Source organism: Globicephala melas, chromosome 2 (genome assembly GCF_963455315.2).
Source record: "Globicephala melas chromosome 2, mGloMel1.2, whole genome shotgun sequence".
Lineage (NCBI taxonomy): Eukaryota > Metazoa > Chordata > Mammalia > Artiodactyla > Delphinidae > Globicephala > Globicephala melas.
Window position 1 is genome coordinate 48,946,178 of NC_083315.2, and position 22,744 is coordinate 48,968,921.

The following is a 22,744-nucleotide window of genomic DNA, read 5'->3' on the forward strand; positions in this document are numbered from 1 at the left end:
AGGCCTCCCAACCACTCGGTGAGCAGCTAAGCATTGAAAGAAATGTTGGTCCCACAAATTCTTTGAATCCCACAAGTGCCCACTGACAACAGGAACACGTCAGTGATGAGGGGGTGGCCCCCATCACACTTAGTCAAAGCCGGAAACGGGTAACAATGAACAGAAAACAGGAGGAAAGGAAAGGACTCGTGGGGGCCGGGGGCTGGCGTTACAGGAAAGGTCTCTCGTACCAGACGTCAGAGTGCGTGGTGAAGACTCCATCCTTGAGGGACTCGGGGGACATCCAGCGCACGGGCAGCAGCCCCTTCCCTCCCTTCCGGTAATAGTCGGTCTCATAGATGTCTCTCGTCATCCCAAAATCTGTGAGGAGGAGAGAAGGCATGAGAGTTACCCCATGTGAGTAATGTTGGGGGAGAAGCGAAGAGGCACAGTGACGTCTCAGAGGGTCCTGTGCCCACAGCCAAGTCCAAGGGGAAACCGGCTTTAGGTAGGCCGATATCCATGCTGCCACCTGATGAGGCAGAAACCGTAGGGGAGGACCGATGAGTCACATGACAAGCAAATGCCCAGAAATCTCTGCCTTTAAATATATTTACAATGTGATTCTTTTAAGAAGGTAGTTCCCTCATTGCATTTAAAATGAGAGGCATCTTACAAATTATCAGGACCCATAGTTTATCAGGAAAATATGTACTGAGTAGAGCAAAGGTCATTTGTATGTGGTTTAAAAACATGATCAAATAGCCAGGAGCATGTTGACTTTTATTTACTTAGTAACACTGCCTCATTATCAGAGGAAAGAAAGTAGTTTCACCATCTAATAAGGGGGAAAATATTGAGAGGACCAATTCACGATGAAAAAAGTACACAGTAAGATGCCTAAGAGACGGTATTTACTAGGCCCCTGAAGCTATTACTCAATAATGTTTTTCAACATAATACTCCCACTCATTTTTGAAAATGTCTTCCATTTTCCATGTCTCTAGAAGATGTCACATAATTATGTTTGATGGCAGGCTTGCTTTATAATCCTAAATTATTGCTTCTTTGTCAGATTTTGATTTTCCACTCAATCATGTAAGCTTTTCTTACAGGGACTCTTCCGTTCTCCTTCCCAGGAGAAAGGGCTGCTCTCCTTTTTAAAATGTTCATTTATGTCTCTAACTCTGCCACAAAGAGGTAAGGCTACAAAGCAAACACAGAGAACAAAGTTCCTTGGACGTTAATCAACATAATTTCCTTGTACTATGCTAACGGCCATCGAATTGCCTCTGGTAAAACTGCTTGTCATATTTGTAATCCATGGGACACTGGGCATTAGAAAAACATTTTTGAATCCTAGCGAAGAATAAAAACGAAGTGCTAAAGTTTTATCTCTGAATTATCCAGTGACGTGCAAATAGAGGATCTGCTTTTCCTTGCACAAAAAGGAAAGACAGAAATCCCAGAAAAAAAGCACAGATTATTTCCTCCTTAACCCAAAAGAAAAATTTCAAATTTCAGGAAGAAAAAACACAGTACAAAGAAAACATCACTATAAATATGCCACATGGTTAAACAGCAAATAGAGTCCTTGCTGATTTGGACTTCCAATGGCAAGTGGCACAAAAACAGCTCTCCCGCAGTGAGGGCGAGCAGGGAAGTAAAGGAGAAGGAACTGAGTTAGGCCACAGACACTAACGTCTCCATTTCCGAGGACCTGCCCCACACCCAGCACGTACGTGCCTGGTGCTTTCCTGCACCGAGTCTTTCCCAGCATCTCATGGCTCTCTTACAGCATCATCCCCATTTCAGAGGTCAAGAAATTGGGGCTCACAGAACTTAAAGACACTTGCCGCAAGCCTCACGTCTGTTAGTGGCAGAACCGGGATTTAGTTTAGTTAGTGCCTGCCTGGCTCTGCAGCTGGGGAAGGGGAGCTGGTTGGCATCTCTGTGGGAGCAATCTGGGTCCTCGCTGAGAAGGGAAGGGGAAGGAGCAGGGTACACAGAGGAAGCCCAGGCAGCAGCCATAGGGGCTCTTCCCTGAGAGCCCCAGGGCAAGACAGCCTCAGACTTGCAGGGGTGTCAAATGTGTGGATGCCTCAAAGGGCCAATCCAAGGACACACGGAATAACTGATGGCCAAGGATATTTGCTATACGATATGGCTCCATCCATTACCTCTAGCTCCTACAAAGGAAAGAGAAAGATGCCTATCCCCACTTGGGAAACCATTCTAGAGGGGATACTCATTGCTCACCAAAGGGCCAAAATATTCATTCAAATTCATTGTTAAAAAAACCCCAAAAACACTGCTAAAGGAAGGCGAGCACTTCCAGAACAGACAGTTCAAGAGCTAAACAAAGAGGTTTAAATAGTTTTTGGATGTAAAGTCTTCCCGTAGCTTCTCAGGATAAATATTCAGCATTTTCCTGAAACATCATCATCTCACAGTGGGAAGAGCAGGTGGTTCCCGTGCAGCCCTGATGTTTTATGTGTTTTATCAGGCAGATTCAAGGACCAAAGTAAAAACCAAACCTAAAGTCCAAAGTAAATTCCTAACAAGTGACCACCCCCCTTTTTTGGTGTTACAGTGGGTGGTGGCAACAAGGGGTCTAAGGAGGAGTTTAGTTAGCTAATAAGTAAGGCTTGCAACAAAGATCAAGAGCTCCGAGGTTGACCAGCTCGGGTGTGAACCCCAGAAAGCAGCGGTCTTCCCTCATCCTGTAACCACTTCTGCTCTGTGCACGGGCTTCACCATCGGGGACCTCACCTCTTAGAAAACGCCATGGACCCCCGGTTGTTGTGAGGCAGACAATGTTCCTTGTAAGCTGGAAAACTGGAAGACATACTGGTAGTATGGAGGGCAACTTTTAGGCACAAGTCAAAATCACCTGAGGACACTGTCTCAACCATTTTTGGAAACAATGCTTAGAACTGTTCTGCCAAGAAACGCCTCAAGTGCCAGTAGAGGCAACCTCACGGACCGTGGCCTCAGCTCACCCTTGGCCACTGCCTGGACCACTGCGCCCATGAACTATCAGGATTACAGCCAGGCTGGCTGGGTTTGTGACTATTGACTGGACACAATCACATTATTCCAGAGAGTAAGACTCTGCAGTCACGGGACGCATTGGAAAACCTCTCCACAGGCAGGCTAATGCCCACTTGGTCCCTAAAACATGTGCGAGTTTAGTTCTTGCTCAGATCTGGAAAGCTAAGGACACACCTCCGATTTTGACTGTGAAATCTTCGGCCACCATGCAGTTCCGGGCAGCGAGGTCTCTGTGGACAAACTTATTGGCGTTGAGGTATGCCATGCCATCTGCAATCTCTCCAGCCATCTGGATCATTTTGCTTAGGCTGGGAGGTGCTAGGACTGGATTATTCTGTTGGAGATTAAAAAAAAAAAAATCCACGTGAGAATTTAGGAATTTTTCCCTCCCCGTGTTCTTTCACGGTTTGCAAATCCACCTTTGTTCAATCTGAGCACCACAGGTCATTCTGCTAAGAAACCAGGAGTGGCTCAGAAGGAGGCCATGGCACTTGCCCTCTGACCACATCACAAAGCTGCAGAGAGAAGCACCTATTAGCACAACTTGGGAGGACCAGCATCTTCGATTTTGGGTGGGGCCAACATCATTTAAAGTGAAACCAGCAATTTTTGATATTAAAAATTCTGGATACTCAAATTCCAATTAGTGTATGTGTTCCTTTTATTTCCACAATCCAACTCCATACAGGGAAAAGGAGGGAGAGGACATTACAAAGGCCATGTGGAAATAAGCAAACGGGTTTCTTGAATGGACACTGGATGTGTTATTTCCTACATTAAGTTATTTAATCCTTTTCTCTCCCTTCAACTTTCTTCTAAAGTACAAAACCATCAAGATGAATTTGTTCACCTTACAGAGTGGCATTCCTTGGATTATTATCTTCTGTGGGTGCTGAGGAAAGCAAGCCCTTGACAGTTCATTTAAGTCCAGCAGAAGCTTATTCTGGAGGGGACCAATGTCCAACAGTGACAGGTAACACGGATAAACGTTTCCTCTTTGCAGAGAAGGGCAACATACCGACTTCAGAATTGAGAAGAAATACCCCCAAATAATAAATCCATTTAGAAAAGTTTTACATAAAATGTGTGTCCAAGCCTCTTTATCCTAAAAGAAAGTGTAGAAACCAATCAGCACCCCCAGTTTAGATGCTGACCACCTCTTGTTTGTGTGAGTTCAACAGACTTTACCTCAGTTTCCCTGACTACAGAGCATCTGTCACAACACAGCAAAGCCATCCTGCTCTGACAGGTCCCACACGTCCCCTTCCCAGCTCAAACCCTGCGCCACAGGAAGAACATGCCTGGGCTTTAGGATCAGACAGTCTGGCCTCCTGCCTGGGCTCTTTCACATGGGGTCGAGGCGGGGTCACTGCTGGGAGGATGACCTGGGACCAGGCATGGCAAGTGTCCGCCAGTGCCTGGCCAAGGTCCACACCCAGGGAATGCTGGTTTCGCCCAGTGAGGTGCTAGTTTCTGCCCCAAAGCTGGCTTCTAGGAGCAGTATAACAACTCTCCAAGTACTTGGGGGTTGGTTCCCTCCACTTGAATTCTGAAGCTACTATCAGGACTGTCTGTGGTGATTTAAAATCCTCATTACTGAGTTGCCTGGGGAAGTGATGTGATGACCCAAAGGGTAAGCCAAAACTACTCCCTTCCTTTACAAAGGGGCCTTGCTTAGAGGAACCTTTTTCCCTCAGGACCTAACATTCTCTTTAACCTTTTCAGGGCTTTAGGTATGCACGGTACACCAGGAAATTGGCAGGTAAAATGTTAACTTTATGCTCATAATACTTAAGTTGTGGAATATTAAGTTAGGCGCTTATTAGAAGTGGCGCTTCATAATATTAATATGAAAAACAGAATCAAAAAAAGGAACCTGATTTTAAGTATTGAAGGAGAGGGCTGACATTCTGTCAGTTCATGGTGCTAATACTGCCATTCTTTCAGACGTCTTAGAAAACAGAAATATTTAACTTGCTTAGAACTACTTAAGACGCGTATACACAAGCATCCGCATTTAGTGAGGGAAATGAATGAATCTTCACTGGGGGAAGATGCCAAGTAGAATATAATGAAACCACAGGATAAGCATACGTATTTTTATACTTGACATGGGTTAGAAAGAACAACTTTAAATCTGACAAATCTAAAAGTGAATTTTTTGGGGGGCTTCCCTGGTGGCACAGTGGTTAAGAATCCGCCTGCCAATGCAGGGGACACGGGTTTGAGCCCTGGTCCGGGAGGATCCCACATGCCGCGGAGCAACTAAGCCCGTGCGCCACAACTACTGAGCATGTGCTCTAGAGCCTGTATGCCACAACTCCTGAAGCCCGGGCGCCTAGAGCCTGTGCTCTGCAACAAGAGAAGCCATTGCAATGAGAAGCCCACGCACCGCAACGAAGAGTAGCCCCTGCTCACCGCAACTAGAGAAAGCCTGTGCACAGCAACAAAGACCCAATGCAGCCAAAAATAAATAAATTTTTTTTTAAAGTTAATTTTTCATCTGAAAAGGACTTTAGTAGTCATCTTGCCCAACCCTCTTATTTTACACATAAGGAAACCAAGGCCCAGAGCCTGAAGCAGCCACCTGAGGACGCAGACAGGTAGTGGCAGAGCCAGGACTAGGGCTATGTGTTGCAAATTTTTATTCTGTGCCTGAAACTGGGTACGAAGGAAGTAAGTGCTTCAGACTTTTCAGAGGTGCCTTACATGAATCTGATAAGAAACATACTACCACATCTCCAGTTACCCAGCTGATGAAGCTTTTCTCCTTTGTGCTGGCTTGTGTATTACAAAGTGAGCTGGGAAAAGGCACTAAGATCCAGGGGAGTTGGGGACCCACGCTGGGCAGAGCAGAGGGTGGATGTGTTGCAAACTGCCCTGCTCAGGGCCTCAGTCCACACTGGGCCTCGCAGACCTTGCAGAACCACATGCATCATCTGCTGTGAGTAAAGGAAGCAACGTGTAATAAACAAGTGCTTGGAACAAAAATTAAGGAACTACTACTTGGGAGATGATTAAGTTGCCAATTAAAAGAAGAAAACAAAAGATTAAGCTCAAACAGAGAAAGGCTACAGACATTCAAGAGGGGTCGAGAAAGGGGAGGATCCAAGGCACAAAAGCAGACCCAAAGCTTCCTCAACAGGCAGCAAAGTCAGGGTCCAAGTGAGGACTTGAGACCCACCAAGGCAGCCAAGTGAAAGGCAGATGTTGCTGGTATCACTTCTAAGTGTTTATCTCCCAGTATACTCTTAAAAGTCGTTCCTCCAGGGCTTCCCTGGTGGCGCAGTGGTTGAGGGTCCGCCTGCCAATGCAGGGGACACGGGTTCGTGCCCCGGTCTGGGAAGATCCCACATGCCGTGGAGCAGCTGGGCCTGTGAGCCATGGCCCCTGAGCCTGCGCGTCCGGAGCCTGTGCTCCGCAACGGGAGAGGCCACAACAGTGAGAGGCCTGCGTACCGCAAAAAAAAAAAAAAAAAAAAGTCACTCCTCCAAATGTTACAAAGCTGGGTTCATGGGGAGACACCATGGTAACACAAATTGATATTTTTTCGATACTAAGTAGAAATCACTGTGCAGCTGAGGTGATGATCATTCAGAAGCTCAAGCAAGACACTGATTCCGGATAAAGCCTGAAATGTGGATGCAGGGCTTGAGAAATGGGGCTCCCTCGGCTCAAAGGCTCAGATTGCCCACAGGAGGGGAAGGGGCACACGTCAGGTGGGGGCCTGTGAGTGAGTGGGTGTCTGCGCACAGAGCTGGGAGGGAAACCACCCGGCACAAGAATCAAGTCAACCTGACAGTGAACTCTGACAAGCACGACACTGAGCTACACTGGGTCTGGGATGGACAGGAAACATAATGGGCTAGATGGGGATCCACCAAGAACCAAACAAGAGAAAGCCGGTCCAGGAGAGAAGGCAGTGGAGGAGACAGGCACTCCTGGCTGGGGTGGGGGGCAGGAAAGGCTCCAGGGAGGGAGCAGTGCAGACATGGTCTGTGGGTGGGAGTCAGAGAGAAACGGTGGTAGAGGAGGTGACTGGGGGTGGAGGGAATGATGTAGCAGCAAAAGCACACAGGGGTTTGAGTAATAGGGTACCTGCGGACTGGCAAGTGCCTCTCACAAAAGATCCAGGTATCTCTCTAGTCAGGGAACTCCTTCATATACAGGACCAAGAACCAAGCACGGGGCAAGAAAAGTGAAAGGATTTAAGGACGCAGTATTTTCTGGGGGAAGGTTCTAAAGGAAAGGGAACAGTTAACATGGGATGTCAGTGAAAATCAAAACTGACCTCCATTTCTGGCCTCAGAGACCGGAGATAACTTTTGAGGTCCCCCCGGGTCATCAGTTCCATGATGACCAGCGTCGGCTGGCCCTGGGATACCACGCCCAGCAAGCGCACCTGTGAGGAAGGACAGAGAGAAGGGCTCAGAGGGTGAGGGCTGCCCACGATTGCGGCTCTCCCACCGCTGGGACCGTCTGGCCCAGAGCAGAGCCCATACGATGGGCCACTGGGGCTCACGGGCCAGCCCTGCATCACATCCAGAACCTTCGTGTGCACAGTGTCTAAAGGAACAGTGGGGTGATGGGGGGGATCCCTACAGAAGACAGGGCGAGACAGCAAACCCACAAGTGTGCTCCCCAACACATGGGGGCCCTTCTCTTACCACGTGGTGACAGTTGAACTCCTTCATCACCGAGGCCTCGTTGAGAAACTCAATCCTCTCGCGCATGCTGGCAGCCTCGTTCACCGTCTTAATGGCCACCCTGGTCTCAGGCTCATCCTTGACCACGCCCTTGGCGACACCTTCGTAAACCATCCCGAACGAGCCCTGTCCCAGCTCCCGGCTCATGGTGATCTTCTCCCGGGCGACCTCCCACTCGTCAGGCACGTACACTGGGGAAGAAGAGGCCAGAACTGAAACAACGTGCTTTGGGCAAACTCCAGGTCAAAGAGGGCAAGATGCCACTTCCTAGAACCCACGGAGGAGAACATCAGGAGACAAGGATATGGCTTGTTCTGGAATCTCCCACAGGCTGTGGATTTCAGCAAGGCCACTGTACAGTCAAACACTAAAATTTCAAGTCCTCAAGGAGTTCTAGATAATTCAAAGATACCAACAGCATATAAGAACCAGAAAGTCGTCCAATTTGAGATGTTGCTATAAGTATAAAATTCATGCTGGATTTCAAAAAATAATGTAAATATTTCAGTAACTTTTTTACTGACTGCATATTAAAACATAATATTTTGGATACACTGAGTTAAAGAAAACCTTATCAACATGTATTTCACCTGTTTCTTTTTCCTATTTTATAGGTGGCTACTAGAAAAATTTCAGGTTTCTTATGGGACTGGCCCTATATTTCCATTGGTAGCTCTGCTCTAGTCTGGACAGTTTCTCTGGCCTTGCCAGAGACCCTGGAGGGATGAACGAGGTACGGAAGCAACTGAGCTCTGGCACCGAGGGGCATTCAGTGGTGACCAGCATGGAGGGACAGCTGATGAGAAGGACCTCCCCAGGGCTTAGGCCTGGGGCCTGTGAACTCAGGGACCTCCCACCACTGGGGTGAGGGGCTGGGGGGGTGGGGCTTGGTAATGACTAAGCCTGAATATGATTTCCTGTCCAGCCTATGCTTCTGGTCAGATTCAATTTGGTTTAAGTAAATAAATAAATAATTCTAGGCAGGAGGAAGGAGAAAGAAAGAGGGAAAGGAAGAAGGGAGGAAAGAAAGAAAACAAAACAGAGGATTCATCCTACCACTCTGATGGGCAGGCGAGAACTAAAATAAAATCAACCTGTTCTACAGCTCCATAAGAAATTTCAATTATTATCATATTCTTCTAATGCTGTGTGCTTACATCCTTGCCTGAGAGGGGAACCCTTGGCATGCTCCACTGGTAGGAAAGAGGTGGTCCTGGCTTAGAAATGCAGAAGGACTGAGAACCTGGAATGGCTTCTGTTTGCCTTTAGGCTTTCAGATGTTAACCGTGGGCCTGTAGCTGGATGTAAGAGAAGCAGTGGATTGACAGCTATATTCCGACACCCCCAAGTCCCAGGTATCTACCTTTAAGTGATATCTTAAAGCAAAGATGCCTATAAATTAGGCCCAGGAGATACCACCAATTTACACCTCTAAGGAATTTCCAATATGGACTATGTTAATCAATCTAGAATTTTCTTTCACATACATTTTTGTATTTCATAGTACGTATGTATGTGTTCAGGAATTTCACAAATGGAATTACAACCTCCATATGGCTTAGACAGTTTATAGCCCTGAAGAAGGGGCTGATGCTCACTTAGGAGAGTCAGTATGCAAGACAACCCAGTAGATAAGACTCTTCCTGATACCCCTCAGAAAGTATAAAGAGACACTGTATATATCCATTTATCTCTGAAAATCCAGGCTTGCTTTTAATCAGAATTAACGATGTAACACACCATGAAACATGGAGTTAAAACCAATCACATTCATTCCCTGGGAGGTAGCTGATTCAACCCAATAGCTCTGACTTTAGCCAGCAGTCCTAAGCCCTGCCAGGCAGGAGAGGTTTACGTGCACAATGTTATCAGCGTTTCCCTGGAGGGGATTTTCAGTGTACTCTGGAGAATGGTGACATGCAGATTAGCTTTTGGAGAGAGAAGTTTTTAAAGCATTTTTGAACTGCAATGTCATTTTGTTGCCCCTTGAGGAAACTAGCTATAAGATGCTTGTCAAAAGGCTGAATAAATTAAGTTCAAATAAGGTGACAGTCTTCCTACCTGTTGGCCTCGGTGACAATAAGTTTTGTTTGTTTGTTTTGTTTTTAAAGAATCAAGAAATATTATGAAGGCACTCTGGAAAGACACAAAATTTGAATTCAAATCGCCCTTAGAGTCTGATATGATTGTATTTGTGCTCTCTCTAAACTTCCTGGATCCTTCACAGTCAAAGCTACAAATGCCAATCTTCTTGCTTTATTTCAAAACTGAGCAGATTTTTGCAGTAGCCTTACTCCACACTGATAGAGTGGGAAGTGGACTTGCATTTTCCTTATAAATTCCATTAAGTGTGTAATGACTCCTCACCTTACTTGATTAAAAAAAAACCTATTATTTATTCAAACAATGCATAAAAATCGTCTTGCCTTTTTATTTTAAAGAAAAAGAACCTCTCCACAAGTAACTACTCTTTTAAGTTTGGTGTGTATCCTTCCAGAACATTCTCTGAGCCTTATATGTACACACACACACACATACATACAGACATGTAGGTGTGTGTGTACATATATATGTCTTTTAAAAGTACAACTTTGTGGGCTTCCCTGGTGGCGCGGTGGTTGAGAGTTCGCCTGCCGATGCAGGGGACACGGGTTCGTGCCCCGATCCGGGAGGATCCCACATGCCGCGGAGCGGCTGGGACAGTGAGCCATGGCCGTTGAGCCTGGGCGTCCGGAGCCTGTGCTCCGCAACGGGAGGGACCACAGCGGTGAGAGGCCCGCGTACCACACACACACACACACACAAAAATACAACTTTGTGAGACCTTTATATAAAGAAGAAGAATGTCCTCATTATTCTACACTTGATTCACATTCAGAGGAGTCTGCTTTTGATTGGCTTTATTGTAAACACAATTTGAATTAGAAATTATTAAAGAAATCACATTAATAAAACTTTACACACTTATATAGTGCTTTTAAATTGTTTTCTCATTTGAGGATGAGCAATTAGAATAATCATGACTCTTTATTTCACGTCTCCTGCACACACACTTCCACTTCTGAAGCATGAGCGAGGCAAATGTGTTTTCTAAATACATCCAGCTGATTCCATGCACTTATTTATTCACTTGACAAACCCTGGCCAGCTGCTCCTGTGGGCCAGCTTGCCGGTCTCCCCAGCCCCCAGGACTTCACAGTCCTTCCCCACAGTGACTGCATCACATGTCAGCAAGATGCCAGGGGCTGCCTCATCCTGATTTCTCAACTGCCTAGTTCTGTGACCAGGGTGAGTTTCCCCTCTGAGCCTCGTTACCCCACTGACAGACAGATGAGCATCAGACAACCCATCCTATAGGGATGCAGGGATCAAATGGGATGGCATTTGTGAACGTCTCTAGCAAACTGCCAGTTAGTGGTACCCAGTGACCAATGTCTCACGCTGACTTACTTTGAAAAGTTAGGATTTTGGCAAACTTGGAAGACAAGACAGCAAATAAGGGAAAAAACCTTCCAAGTCAGACCATCTCAGACGTTTAACTAAATGGCTCTCATGAGTTACTACCAGAGGGAATGTGAACAGGCCATGAGGGTAAGAATCGTGAAGACCCCAGTCAGGAGGGAATGAACAGAAAATTTCCAAGATACAAAAATCAGAGAAGCCGTAGTGATCAAAGACAATTATAATGACATGAAACTCAAGCTCAAACTAGTTTAAAAGGACTGTTTTGTCAGCTGCAGCATATCTTCCAACTAGATGTTGACAATTATACAGATTTTTTCATTCTAGCATAAAATTTCAAGCAATTAAATAAATGGATTACTGTGCTGGCCACATTCATCTCTGAAGCCCATTTTTCCTTGGGGCAGCCCAGACAGTCCCAGAATTTTTGACATATTCAGTGAACTGCTCAAAACATTGGTTTAAAAAAAAGTGTTAATGAAGATGGATCTGAGGCCAAAGGTCCCTCAAAATAATGGAAGCCACCTCCCCTGAATTCGTAACACTCCCCAAAGCTCCTGAGCTGGGACCCCAGACAGTGACTGTAGTTTAGAAGCTTACCATCGGCTGCACTGAAGTACTCCGGGTTCACAGAGGCATACAGCACTCCGTTCCCCAGCCTGCTGTTATTTCTGTCAAAAAGGATGAAATTCAGGTTAGAAAATAAAATCCCCACATACTTTTATATATATTTTCATCTTTGTTACTTCAGTTTTATTTGTTCTGATTCATTAAGGACCGGGAAGGGGTAGTGGAGGTACTGTCAGGACAGCTCCACCACACTTGCTAACGCCTCTTTTGGCTTCTTCAACGGCCTCAAATTAGAGCTTTTTAAGAAACATTTGTTTCTTTACTTTGTTGGAAATTACTTTGTTGGCTTATTTGATGTACAGGGTTAAAATACCATGTTTGAAAAAGCTTTGCACAAGCAGCGTTATCTGTGATGGGACAACCAGTGTGGGGATGATCCAGACTCCAAAGAAAAAGTCTTTTTCTGTTGTTGAATCATTAGAAAATATTCTCTTTTTTCTGTACATTTGATTGGAAAATCAGGTTTTCTGATCCATAAGATAATTCCTCAAACTTCTCAAAAAGTTCATCTTAACTTGGGTTCAAATCATCAAACCAGTCAGACACAGAAAGTATCTGAACTTTTCACCAAGTCACTCACCTTTTTCTATGGAAGACGTACAGCATTATAACCAACCCTCCTACTATCAACAGAACGGCAATGGGCAGAGCAATGATCAGATGGATGAAGTTTTCATACGTTGCTGCAGAAACAAATGGGAAACAAGAAAATGTCATGAGGTGAACAAACTGCTCGTGTCCTTTGTTTATATTTAGCTGGAAGTATGGGGAAAAAAATCCTTGAGAATTCCTTTATTGCCTATCATGAACTAGGAGTTCTGAAGGTAAACAGTATTGTACATAAAAGAGAAAAAAAACAAACCCTGAATTATTTGTAAAAAGATTAAATAAGTGCCGATGGAGGAGTAAAGTCATTTTTATTTTCGAAGTACAGTGTATTCTGAAATAATAGTTCAAATGATGGATTCAAGTAAAATAATCTTTGTATACAGTTTGATAACTATTGGTGGAATTGCATACATTTGCTAAAAAAGAGAATAGATTCTTATGTATTATAGTGCTCAAGCTGTACTGACTTTTATCTGTCTTAGGACAGTTCCACAGACAATTAAAAAAACCAAAAAGTAACTGGATGGCACCCCTTGCCAAAGCTGCTCTGAATACGCCCCAAACATCAGAGTCTATAGTTCCAAGCCTGAGATCACAGAGCTCCTGCCTGCTCATCACCATCCGCAGCTCTTACATGACAGATGGCAGGCTGGATGCTGATCTACACACTTGAAAATTCTGTCAGATGCTGGTGATCGGCATGTCCATAGGTAGCATAACAACCAGACAAGTGGACCACACATGCTGCAAGGATGCAGGGAGGAAGGGAGAGGGGAAGGGAGTCGGGGGAAGCTCGCCAAGCACAGAGGATGGTTGGAAATGATACTGGAGAGAAACCAGGGCCAGCTCCTAAGGGGCCTTGTCCAAGCTTAGCACTCTGAACTTCATTCTGCAGATTAAGCGGAACCAGTGAGAGCTCTCCAGCCCCACAGTGAGCTGGTGGGATTTGTGTGGGAGAGATGGCTGTGCCTGAGGATAGCCTGGAAGGGCTGGCAGCGGGGAGGAGACCCTGCCCTGTCTGGGGCAGCGGGTGGGGGGGGTGCCCTGGGCATGTTCTGCATCACCCAGCTCAGACCTCACCAAGGAATCACTGCTCCTTGTCTATGAATGAGAAAGCCTCACAGAGATAAACTGTCCTCCCCAGGGTCACACATGCAGCTGGCTGGCCATGACCTAGGGATTGGAACCCAGGCTTCCGGCGCCTCTGGCTCATATTTTCCCTACGAAGCAAGCGCCCTGGAGGCTCTGAGCTGAGGCGGTGGTCGTGGCTACAGAGGCTGGATTCCAGAGGTATTTCAGAGGCAGAATCAATGAGATGTGGGTTTGAATAAGAAATGGGTGGCAGGAGTGAAGGAAAGGGGAGGGGTGGCTGTGAGGTTCCTGGCTTGGGTGGTGGGTGGATTACGGGGTCACGGACTGAGCTGAGGAACAAAGGATGGAGAGAGATTTTGAAGGTAGCAACTGTGATTCTGGTTTTGTGCACGAGGCGTCTGAATTGCCTGTGGGACACCCACGTATGTGGAAATGAAGTTGGAACTCACTGGGGACCAAGTTACATCTATTGTAGATCACCCATCAATGATTATTCTGCCACTAAACACTACTATTATTATTACTCTGTGAGGACTATTAAAGCTATTTTAATTTTTTAAATTAAAGATATTTTTATCAAATAGCTCTAAAAATGGATACAGGCTCCTGCATTTCCTAATTCTTAAAAATACTTGCAAATTAACAGGGACTTTGGGAAGCTAGTGGAGTTTCTTTTTTGCCCCCGAGGATTATTTCTTCTATCTCTATCACTTATACTACTGGTCAAGTTGTATCCTATTCTTTTTGAGTTTCACATTTCAACGGGGACATGGAAAAAGTGGAACACATCCAGAGAAGAAAAAAATGACCGAATGGCTAGAAAATTGTTCTGTGAGACTGGGCTACAAGAAAAGGCCCCAAACCTGAGATTATTTAGTCTGGAGAAGAAAAGCCTAAGGAGTAATTTAATAGTATTCAAGCACATGAAGGGTTCCTAAAAGGAGAGCAGTTGCCAGAAAGCTTCCAAAGCTTCCATCTCCTCTGAGGATTGAACAGGAGGAAGGGAGACTCAACCACAGCAGGAGAGAATCTTGTCTGACACAAGGAAAAACTGCCCAACGGTAAAGCAGGCACGCAGATTTAATTTCCCCATGGTGTATGCCAACTCCTGCTGGAAAGATGCCATCAGAGCGGCTCTTGGGTTTCCCACTGGCTCCCGGCACTCACAGGGTTAAAAACGCGGGAGCAACGGCAGAGAGGAACCTGTCATCTCTGCAGATAAGCCAAGGTCACTGAACCCCAGAAGCCAATGCTGCTGTTTCAAAGAACACAGCATCACGCTAGACCTCGAAACCTAGGCTCTGTTCCTAAGGGATGGATGTGGAGAGGGGAGGAGAGGAGAAGAGAGAAAACAAGCCACTTCTTTGGGGAGGGCTCTGGGAATATTGTGAAAGTTCCAGCGCTGGAGTGTGTGGCACTAGCCAACTGGAAGAGTAGGTAAAATGGACCACATGGAGAATTCAGACTATTTTAGATGATGGAATTATCTTCTCAAGCATCTGTTTACCCCTCACACAGCGCCAGGCTCATCAAATGCTACCTCAAGGTCTGCAATTCTATCCCCGCACATCCTTCTTTTGGTATCTGTCACTGTGTAGACTTCCAAATACCATGCATGTCTTTGACTAGGCGCTAACCAGGTGGACTGCTGGATTGACTGAATCCTGAATTTAAAAACTCAGACTCCAGACCAGAGTAGCACAGATGTGGACACCAGGAGAAACCAGGGCAGTGGGAATTGCCCACCTGACCCCAAAGTAGCACCACTGAGCAAGGCGGGACTGCTTTTTCTCGCGGAAGCAGTCAGGAATAGTGCTATGCCAGATTTGATCCCATTATCTGAACATGAAATAATCTTAAAAGTTTGGTTTCTAATACAAAATAACAGAAACTCAAAATGTAAATAAGGGATATTTATGTCACCAAACGAAAATACTGAATTTTCTTGGCCAAGCAAGTATAGTGCCCTTGTGCTCATACATTTTACAAAACTCACTTTTAAAATCTAAAATCCTCGCCTAGAATGGCCTTCTAAGAATTCTGTCTTGTCGATGGTTTGAGCATAAACTCACCACATGGCCCAGTCTCTGTGCCAAACAGGGACCACTGTGTGCTTTCAAAGTGTGTTGCTGCTTTAAAAGTGCATCTGTTATTTTACCGCTGAGGAGAGACAGGGGTGATGCCTCAGCCTGGGATGCTGTCACGGCGACTCCTGCCCTGGAGCAGGCTGGAGCAGAAGGCCCCCAGGTTTCTGTCACCCCTTAGGATTCTAAGCCCTGAGTCGGAGCCCCAGTCAGCATCCCTGACGAGGCAGGAGGCAGAATGGTCAATTCAATGCTTTGTAAAATGCTTTGGACATAAACCAAGTTGAGAGCACGGGCCCCTTGCTGTCTCCCTCAAAAGAGGGCCTCAGACCATCTCCCTGCCCATCAGAAGAGGTAGGGACTCCAGGTGTGGCAGCTCCCCAGCCTGAGCTCCTAGATTAAGTGCTGGCAAACGTGTGACTCTTCTGAAAGGTGGCTGACAGAAATCAGAAAACCAGAGAGCCAGGATGACGACCCAGGTTTCCCCAGTCCCAGCACCACCTGCTTTCTGTTTTCCCAGCGACTCCCTCCACAAGCCTTACTTTTGGCCTGGACATAGAAGAACACAGGATCAGTCCACGACCCGTTCCCAGAGAGAGAGGTGGCCTGGATCCGGGCCGTGTAGTTCCCCGGGTTGAGCCGGTTTAGCTTGGCCCCTCCATACTTCCTGTACTCCTGTCTGGACACACATTCCCGCTGATCCTGGAGGAAATAAAACATATGTGTCAATTTCCCACAAACACACTGCCTCGCCTCTCGCCTCCCGCCTCCCACCTAACACTGACCCCAATTTGCAATAAAAGGGAAAACACCCAGGCTTACATTATGGCAGTCCTGCAGTAACTCTAAGCACGCCCGACCTTTAACCAAACCTTCTTTCTTTAACCAAAAAGAGTTCCAGAAGGATTAAGTTATTAAGCCCAATCTCTAGGCTGAAAGATCGTTTTCTGCAAAGAAACAGTTTCTTGAGGGTGAGGATAAGCCAGCTCCTCGCACACTGTGAGAATTCCCCAAAGAGCATAGAGTTGGTAAAAAGACCTGAATCCTCACTGACTTACCTCCTTATTTTACTGTTCAAAGTCTTCAGCTAACCAGCAGGTGCCCTGTGTTGAAGTGTAACACACGCTACACCGGCAACAGAAACGCACCCACACACGGCCGGTGCCCCAGTCTTACCTCGACTTGTGATCCATATTTTATTTCATACATTAAAATCAATCCATTGGGATTCTCAGGTTCTGGCCATTTTAAAAAGATGGAGTTCTCAGGCCTTGGCTCCCAGGTCACTGGCCCAGGAATGTCATCTGCTCCTTCTGCACAACAATTGAAATAGGCGATAAAGTTAGATTCGAGTCCTCAGGGAGGGAGAAAAACACTGGACTAGCCTAAGAACACCCTCCCCAACCCCTCGTGCAGGACTGCGGACAGCGGTCGCAGCAAATCCTCCTGACCTGGCCTTGCACACACAGCAGGGGTTTTGGAACTGGAGCAACCTAATGACCTGTAAGTCTCAAGATGCCACCATACCCTCCCTTCCCCTCAGTCTCCCAACAAAAAAGCCTACTCTCAAGTGCAGGAGGAAAATCTTGGCAAATTGAGTCACTTAGGTCTGCTACTCGGCTTCTATGCGATGCCATCAAACACAAGCATCATCGAAAAGGTGCTGAGTGAGCAGAAGCAGCGGCATCCAGCCTCCAAGCCGGGACCCAGATCCTTCATGCTCTGCATCTGCATGTGGCAGATGCAATTTCTGCGCAGGTGTAAAGGATGGTCCCCGAGCCCGCCTGGGAGGGAGCCGCCAGGAAGCTGGTGCTGAGCGCAAGCTTGCTGCCCTCATCAGCGATTCCTGAAGCTGCCGGGTGAGGCTGGGGTGCCTGTTCTCCTGCTTCTGCTTCTTAAAGCAGTAAGCCAAGTGGTGAGCAATGTCACTGCAAGTTCCAGCTGGGAAACACTGAGAAATCAGCTGGGCTTTCTCTCCTGGGAGGGTGAGGAGACTAAGGCCGGGTAGGCTGGCAGCAGCACGTCGGTGCCAGAACTGCGCCCAGGAGGCCCCGCCCCCAGACTGCAGACACTGTGCTCTGTGCTACCTGCCAGCTCTGCAAGGAGGTGAACCGGGCAGTTCACCCATCCTGAAAGATGGATGTATGGCTGTCTAAGCCACAGGCAGCTTCTAACTTACAAGGGGAAGGTGAAGACCAAACAAGCAGGACAAAAGGCTGCTTGGGAGCGGACCTTGAGGAGCAAAACTCAGTCTGAATCAAGGCAGCTAAATGGGGATTTCACTGAAACTTAAGAACTCAGGAGGGACCTGGCAAGAAAGGGCCATGGGAATGCACAATGCAAACCAAGGAGAAGGAAAAGAGCGGACCCTGCATCGAGCTCCCTGCTCTCGAGTACTTTGTATGGAGAGACCGGGGTGGGAGTGGGGTCACGATGTGTGAACTCCATTCCCTGGGCTGCTGGGCTACCAAGCTGCCTGCAAATGACCACCCGTTCTTTAATAAGCAGGACTGAGACTAAGGGTCATCGCCCTGGGTGTCGGCCTCCGTGTCTACAAATCACAGTCTCCGCTAGGCTGTGAGTCGGGCGTGGGGTGAGCTGGATGACACCGTACCTGCAGGCATGGTTCTTGCAAAGACAAAGTTGGAAGCGCTGCAGCCAAGCTTCTCAGCTTCGTGGTTACAGCTGTGGATATCGATTCGGTACAGAGTAAAAGGCCGGAGGTTGGAGATGACAGTTTTCTCCTTGTTATCCACTCTGCTCTCGAAGAAAGGGTACTCGGTCTCGAGCTCTTCCGGGTCTGTGATGTTGTAGGTATCCACCACCGTGGTGTTCCTGTTCCGGCTGGACATGGTGGTGTTGGCGACCTGCATGACCTCCCTCCGCTTCCGTTCAGGTCTGCAAGGAAGAGAGAGAGAAATGTGGCTTGTGAGTGAGGGCTTCCACCTCTTTTGTCTTTTCTGTGACTCGAGTCAGAGAAAGAAAAGAAAAATCTTCACCTTGGAATAAAAGGAGCTACTCAACCCCCTTGCATAAGAACCAACAAATAATAATACAGGGATTTCCTTCCTCATTATTTATTTTGCTTTCTCTATGCTGCAAACCTCAGCCTCAACGTGCAACCTGCCCCCTGGCTCCCTGAGTGGTTACTCAATGGTATCTAGAGGCAAACTAACACCTCAGCCCCTCCAGTGGGGAGGCTCAGTAGCACCTGGGCTGTTTCCTCAGAGCTGTTACAGTGGACAGGGCCTGGGGAAGGGAGGCCACCCGGACGCTGTCGGGAAGGCAGGGGGCCAGCAGAATGGCACGTCCCGATTCTCTGTAAACAGCCGCACGTCCACACCGTGTGACCAGCAGCTAATGTCATGGCCAGCTTTTCCCACACCCACCGATGGGACAAATTACTCCTGTCAGAAAACCTTGTTTACTCTTCAACATCTGTTGATATTTCAGTCACTTAAACCAAACTTTGTGACTTAAACTATAAAGGCAGGGATCAATGAAAGGCACTTGGCACCAGATACTGACTCCAGAAAGGAACTCATGACCTCAGGCTGCCATCCTACTTCAAGACACATGGACGTGGACGGCGAATAGCGTCATACTCAACCTGACTTGACTGGTTTTAAGCTCTAAATAAACTGTTCTTAGAATGAATTGAAAGAAATAAAAATCGTCTTTGGAGAATTTAGTTGTAAAACAGAAAAGCTTCCTTTATGATTTATTCAGCCGTTCTGTTACCCAGACACTCCTTTTACCCAAATTCTGTGGGAAATTGTGTGGACATCAGATGTACGCCTCAGTAGGAGGCGTGAAAAATCCCAAACGTGAGGTTCTTATCAACTGTGGCCCCTCACCATGGGCAAACTAGGATATTATGTCTGTCCTGTGAAATGAAAGGACAGCAAGTGCGACTAGACTTCAGACAGCGGCCATCAAGACCGCAGGTGGACACACACATTCATCAGGGGAATGTGGTGGAGAGGAAACTTATTTTGAACTCAACAATGCAAACACAAGGCATTCGTGAAATCTGTGTCACCCACAGCTCTGCCTTCCTATCACCTGATCCTGTGTTCTTGGACTGATGAGGAAAACAGGCACTGTCTTGTAACTATCAACAGAAAGCTAGGGGCTCTTCAGTGAAACCTTTCCAAAGCCTGGACTCACAGCCTGAACCTCGGACAGGTCTTTGGGAAAAGACGGCAACGTAGCCGGCAGCCTCTGCTGGAGAATAAACAGATGGCTCCTGCTGGCCTGTCTGGGATGCTCTAAATCCATCCTCTTCTGTGTCCAAAGGAAGTAACACCGGCCAAGCCCCTGCTAGCACGGGGGGCGATGGACTGTGTTGAGAAGCAATGCCATGAAGGGAAAGAGCCCCGGTGTGTGGGGAAGAAGGGCTAAGCCCCAAATCCATAGTTAGTGAATCAGGGTGGTGGAGAAGCCACTGAACCCAGGTTCTAGTTTTAAAACATCTTTGAGCTCTTTTCCATCCTCAAACTTTCTGATTCTCGAGACCACACGTGATATACAGGATATCTGGACCAACACATGAACTGCAGCCATATCAATCACCCGTGAACAGGAGATGTCAACGGCGGGGCAGGTCGGGAGGTTCCATGGTTTTAAGGGCAGGAGAGGAGGGGGCAGAAAGCTGCTAAGTGACCGATAGCTTCATTCTGAAAAGGAAATAGTGCCTCCACTTCCAAAAGGTCTTGATTTCCTGTTTTAATGATTTTTCAAAGTAAGATATCTATCTTTGACTAGTATACAAATATCAGGAAGGTCACGTGACAGAAAATAAAAGTCTCTTTCAAAACCATTTGTTGCTACAACCTAAGAGAGCTTTTAAGGGCAAAGCAACTGCAGGATAAACAGAAGCTCGGGACTGCTGGTGCCCCTCTGGGTCGGGAGCTGGAAGAAGAGTGATCCCCAGGACAACGTACTGACAGTGGGCTGGCAGCTGGGGTGCCATGGGGGTCAGGAAACGGGCTCGTAGGTATAATGCTGGCCTGAATCTTGCTCCTTTGCCCAGATTTCAGGCATGAGGTTGTTTCTAAACTCTGTGCTACAATTTTTCAGGAAGACAAAGGAGCCATCAGTCACCACTCTGTTTCCATCTCCTTCCCCAGACATCACGAGGCTGCCCTGCTAAATGTCCCTCCACTTTTCTTTTCTTTCTTTCTTTCTTTTTTTTTTCTTGTGGTAAAACAAACTTTTAAAGTTAAAAAAAAAAAAACTAACAAAATTTTGTCATTTTAACCACTTTTAGGTGCACATTTCAGTGTCATTAATTACATTCATAATTCTGTGTAACCATCACCACTATTTCCAAAATCTTTCATTACCCCAAACAGAAGTTCTATACGCATTAAGGAATAACACCCTATTTCCCCTCCGCACAGCCCCTGGTAACTTCTAATCTACTTTCTTTTGCCATGAATTTATCTGAATTTATCTGTTCAAGATATGGAATCATACAATATCTCCTTCTGCGTCTGGATGCTTTCACTCAGCATAATGTTTTCAAGGTTCATGCATGTGGTAGCCCATGCTTCAGAATCTCATTCCTTTACAGGGTTGAATAATATTCCATTGGAGGGCAAGACCACATTGGTTCATCCATTCATCTCCTGGTGGACACATGGGATGTTCTCAGCTTTTGGCTATTTGAATAATTCTGCTCTAAACATTTATCTTCCTCCGCTTTTGTCCCCACTAGGCAGAAGCAGAGGCTGGAGCAGCGGAGCAGACAGATGCCCTGGCGTCGGTCGGGCTGCTTGGCATGGAAAGGCTGTCTTTTGCGCAGCTTCACAAACTGCTTGTCAAGGGTGCCAGTGGCTCTCGGTTATGCTTTGAAGTTGGGCCCCTTTCAAAACTGACTCTGAGTCTCTCCCTCTCCCTTCGCTCCGCCTTGGCCAGGCTGGGAGGCCGCAGGGAGGCGTGGGAAGGGCAACCGAGGGCCCAAACCCGGCTCCTCTGCTTGCTGGCGTGTGCTTGGCCAAGTGATTGCCGCTCTCTGCGCCCACGTGCCCCCCACAGGGGCTGGGCGGCCACAGGGCAGCTGCACCTGTCACCTGTCACGCTGACAGCCCCCCACAGCTCAGGCCGTGAGCTCCGGCCCGTTCCATGAGGGCTGAGTGGCTTGGGTAGTAACCCCACTCGCCAAGCTGGCCGCCTACACTGTTGTCCCTCCTCGACGGCCGCTGGGTCTCACCTTTGAGGCTGTTGACCTACACACCACAGGGTGCAGAGAAAGCACCAGGACCTGCCCAAGGACCCTCTCAGAGGACACGGTACCTGGGCACGAAGATGGCGTTGTGCAGGAAATTCTCGAAGACCTTGCGGTACTCGGCCTCCTCCTTCTCGGCCTGCTTCTCGGCTTCGGTTTTGGGGCAAGCGCAGCACGGCCCTTTCTCCCCACCACACACTTCGGTCTTGGGATTCTCCGTCACCTCCTCAACGTCGATGGTGCCATCGGCGTACTTCCTGATGGGGATTTTGTCTGCTTGGAAAAGAATAGCCCAACGAGAGCCAAGTTACACAGGCTGGTGAGGAAAGGAAGAGCCATCAGCACCTGGGCTCACGACCACAGCTGCTTCCCGACAGACAGCTGATGCTGGCCCCGGTGTATGCGGCCTCGGGGTTTGGGAGTCACAGCCACAGGTGTCTCCTGCCCCTCCCACCCTCACCTTTGGAGCAGTAATTGTGCCGGTAAAGGTAGCTGTCCTGGGGCTGGCGCTGCCACCTTACGATGTAGTAGCTCAGGTTGCCGTTGGGCAGGGAAGGAGGGTTCCACTTCACGATCAGCTGAGAGGAGGAGTTTGATGCTGAGAGTACATCCAGGGGGATGGAAGGAACTGGAAAGGGGGACAAAGGACATTTCAGAAAATGGAACGAACCCAAGATCCTGGCTGTCAGATACCCAGAGCAAACCCACAAGAAGCCAAAAGTCTGATCTCCACAGGAAAATGGCGGTGAACACTGAAACACAAAATGAAAACCGAACCTTGTTTTGAAATTGTATTACTTTCCCTTTATAATATCTGTTCTCTGTGATAACAAACATTACTGAGCTGCAGGTGGAAAAGGGTGGTGGGAGCACAGCCAGGGTTGGAATGGATGACT

At 47.3% G+C, this 22,744-nt stretch overlaps 1 protein-coding gene across 2 annotated transcripts in view; it reads right to left on the reverse strand.

Moving 5' to 3' along the window:
• IGF1R (insulin like growth factor 1 receptor) overlaps positions 1-22,744 on the reverse strand; it is a 307,950-nt gene that overhangs the window by 21,709 nt on the left and 263,497 nt on the right. For both annotated transcript variants that reach the window (XM_060293894.2, XM_030873151.2), the window contains 11 exons: positions 22,309-22,476; positions 21,917-22,121; positions 18,231-18,514; positions 16,793-16,929; positions 16,159-16,318; positions 12,412-12,514; positions 11,802-11,872; positions 7,701-7,930; positions 7,325-7,435; positions 3,208-3,367; positions 231-360 (listed from right to left, as the gene is read on the reverse strand). In XM_060293894.2, coding sequence (XP_060149877.1) covers positions 231-360; positions 3,208-3,367; positions 7,325-7,435; positions 7,701-7,930; positions 11,802-11,872; positions 12,412-12,514; positions 16,159-16,318; positions 16,793-16,929; positions 18,231-18,514; positions 21,917-22,121; positions 22,309-22,476 — 1,759 coding nt within the window. The remainder of the gene's footprint in view (positions 1-230; positions 361-3,207; positions 3,368-7,324; positions 7,436-7,700; positions 7,931-11,801; positions 11,873-12,411; positions 12,515-16,158; positions 16,319-16,792; positions 16,930-18,230; positions 18,515-21,916; positions 22,122-22,308; positions 22,477-22,744) is intronic.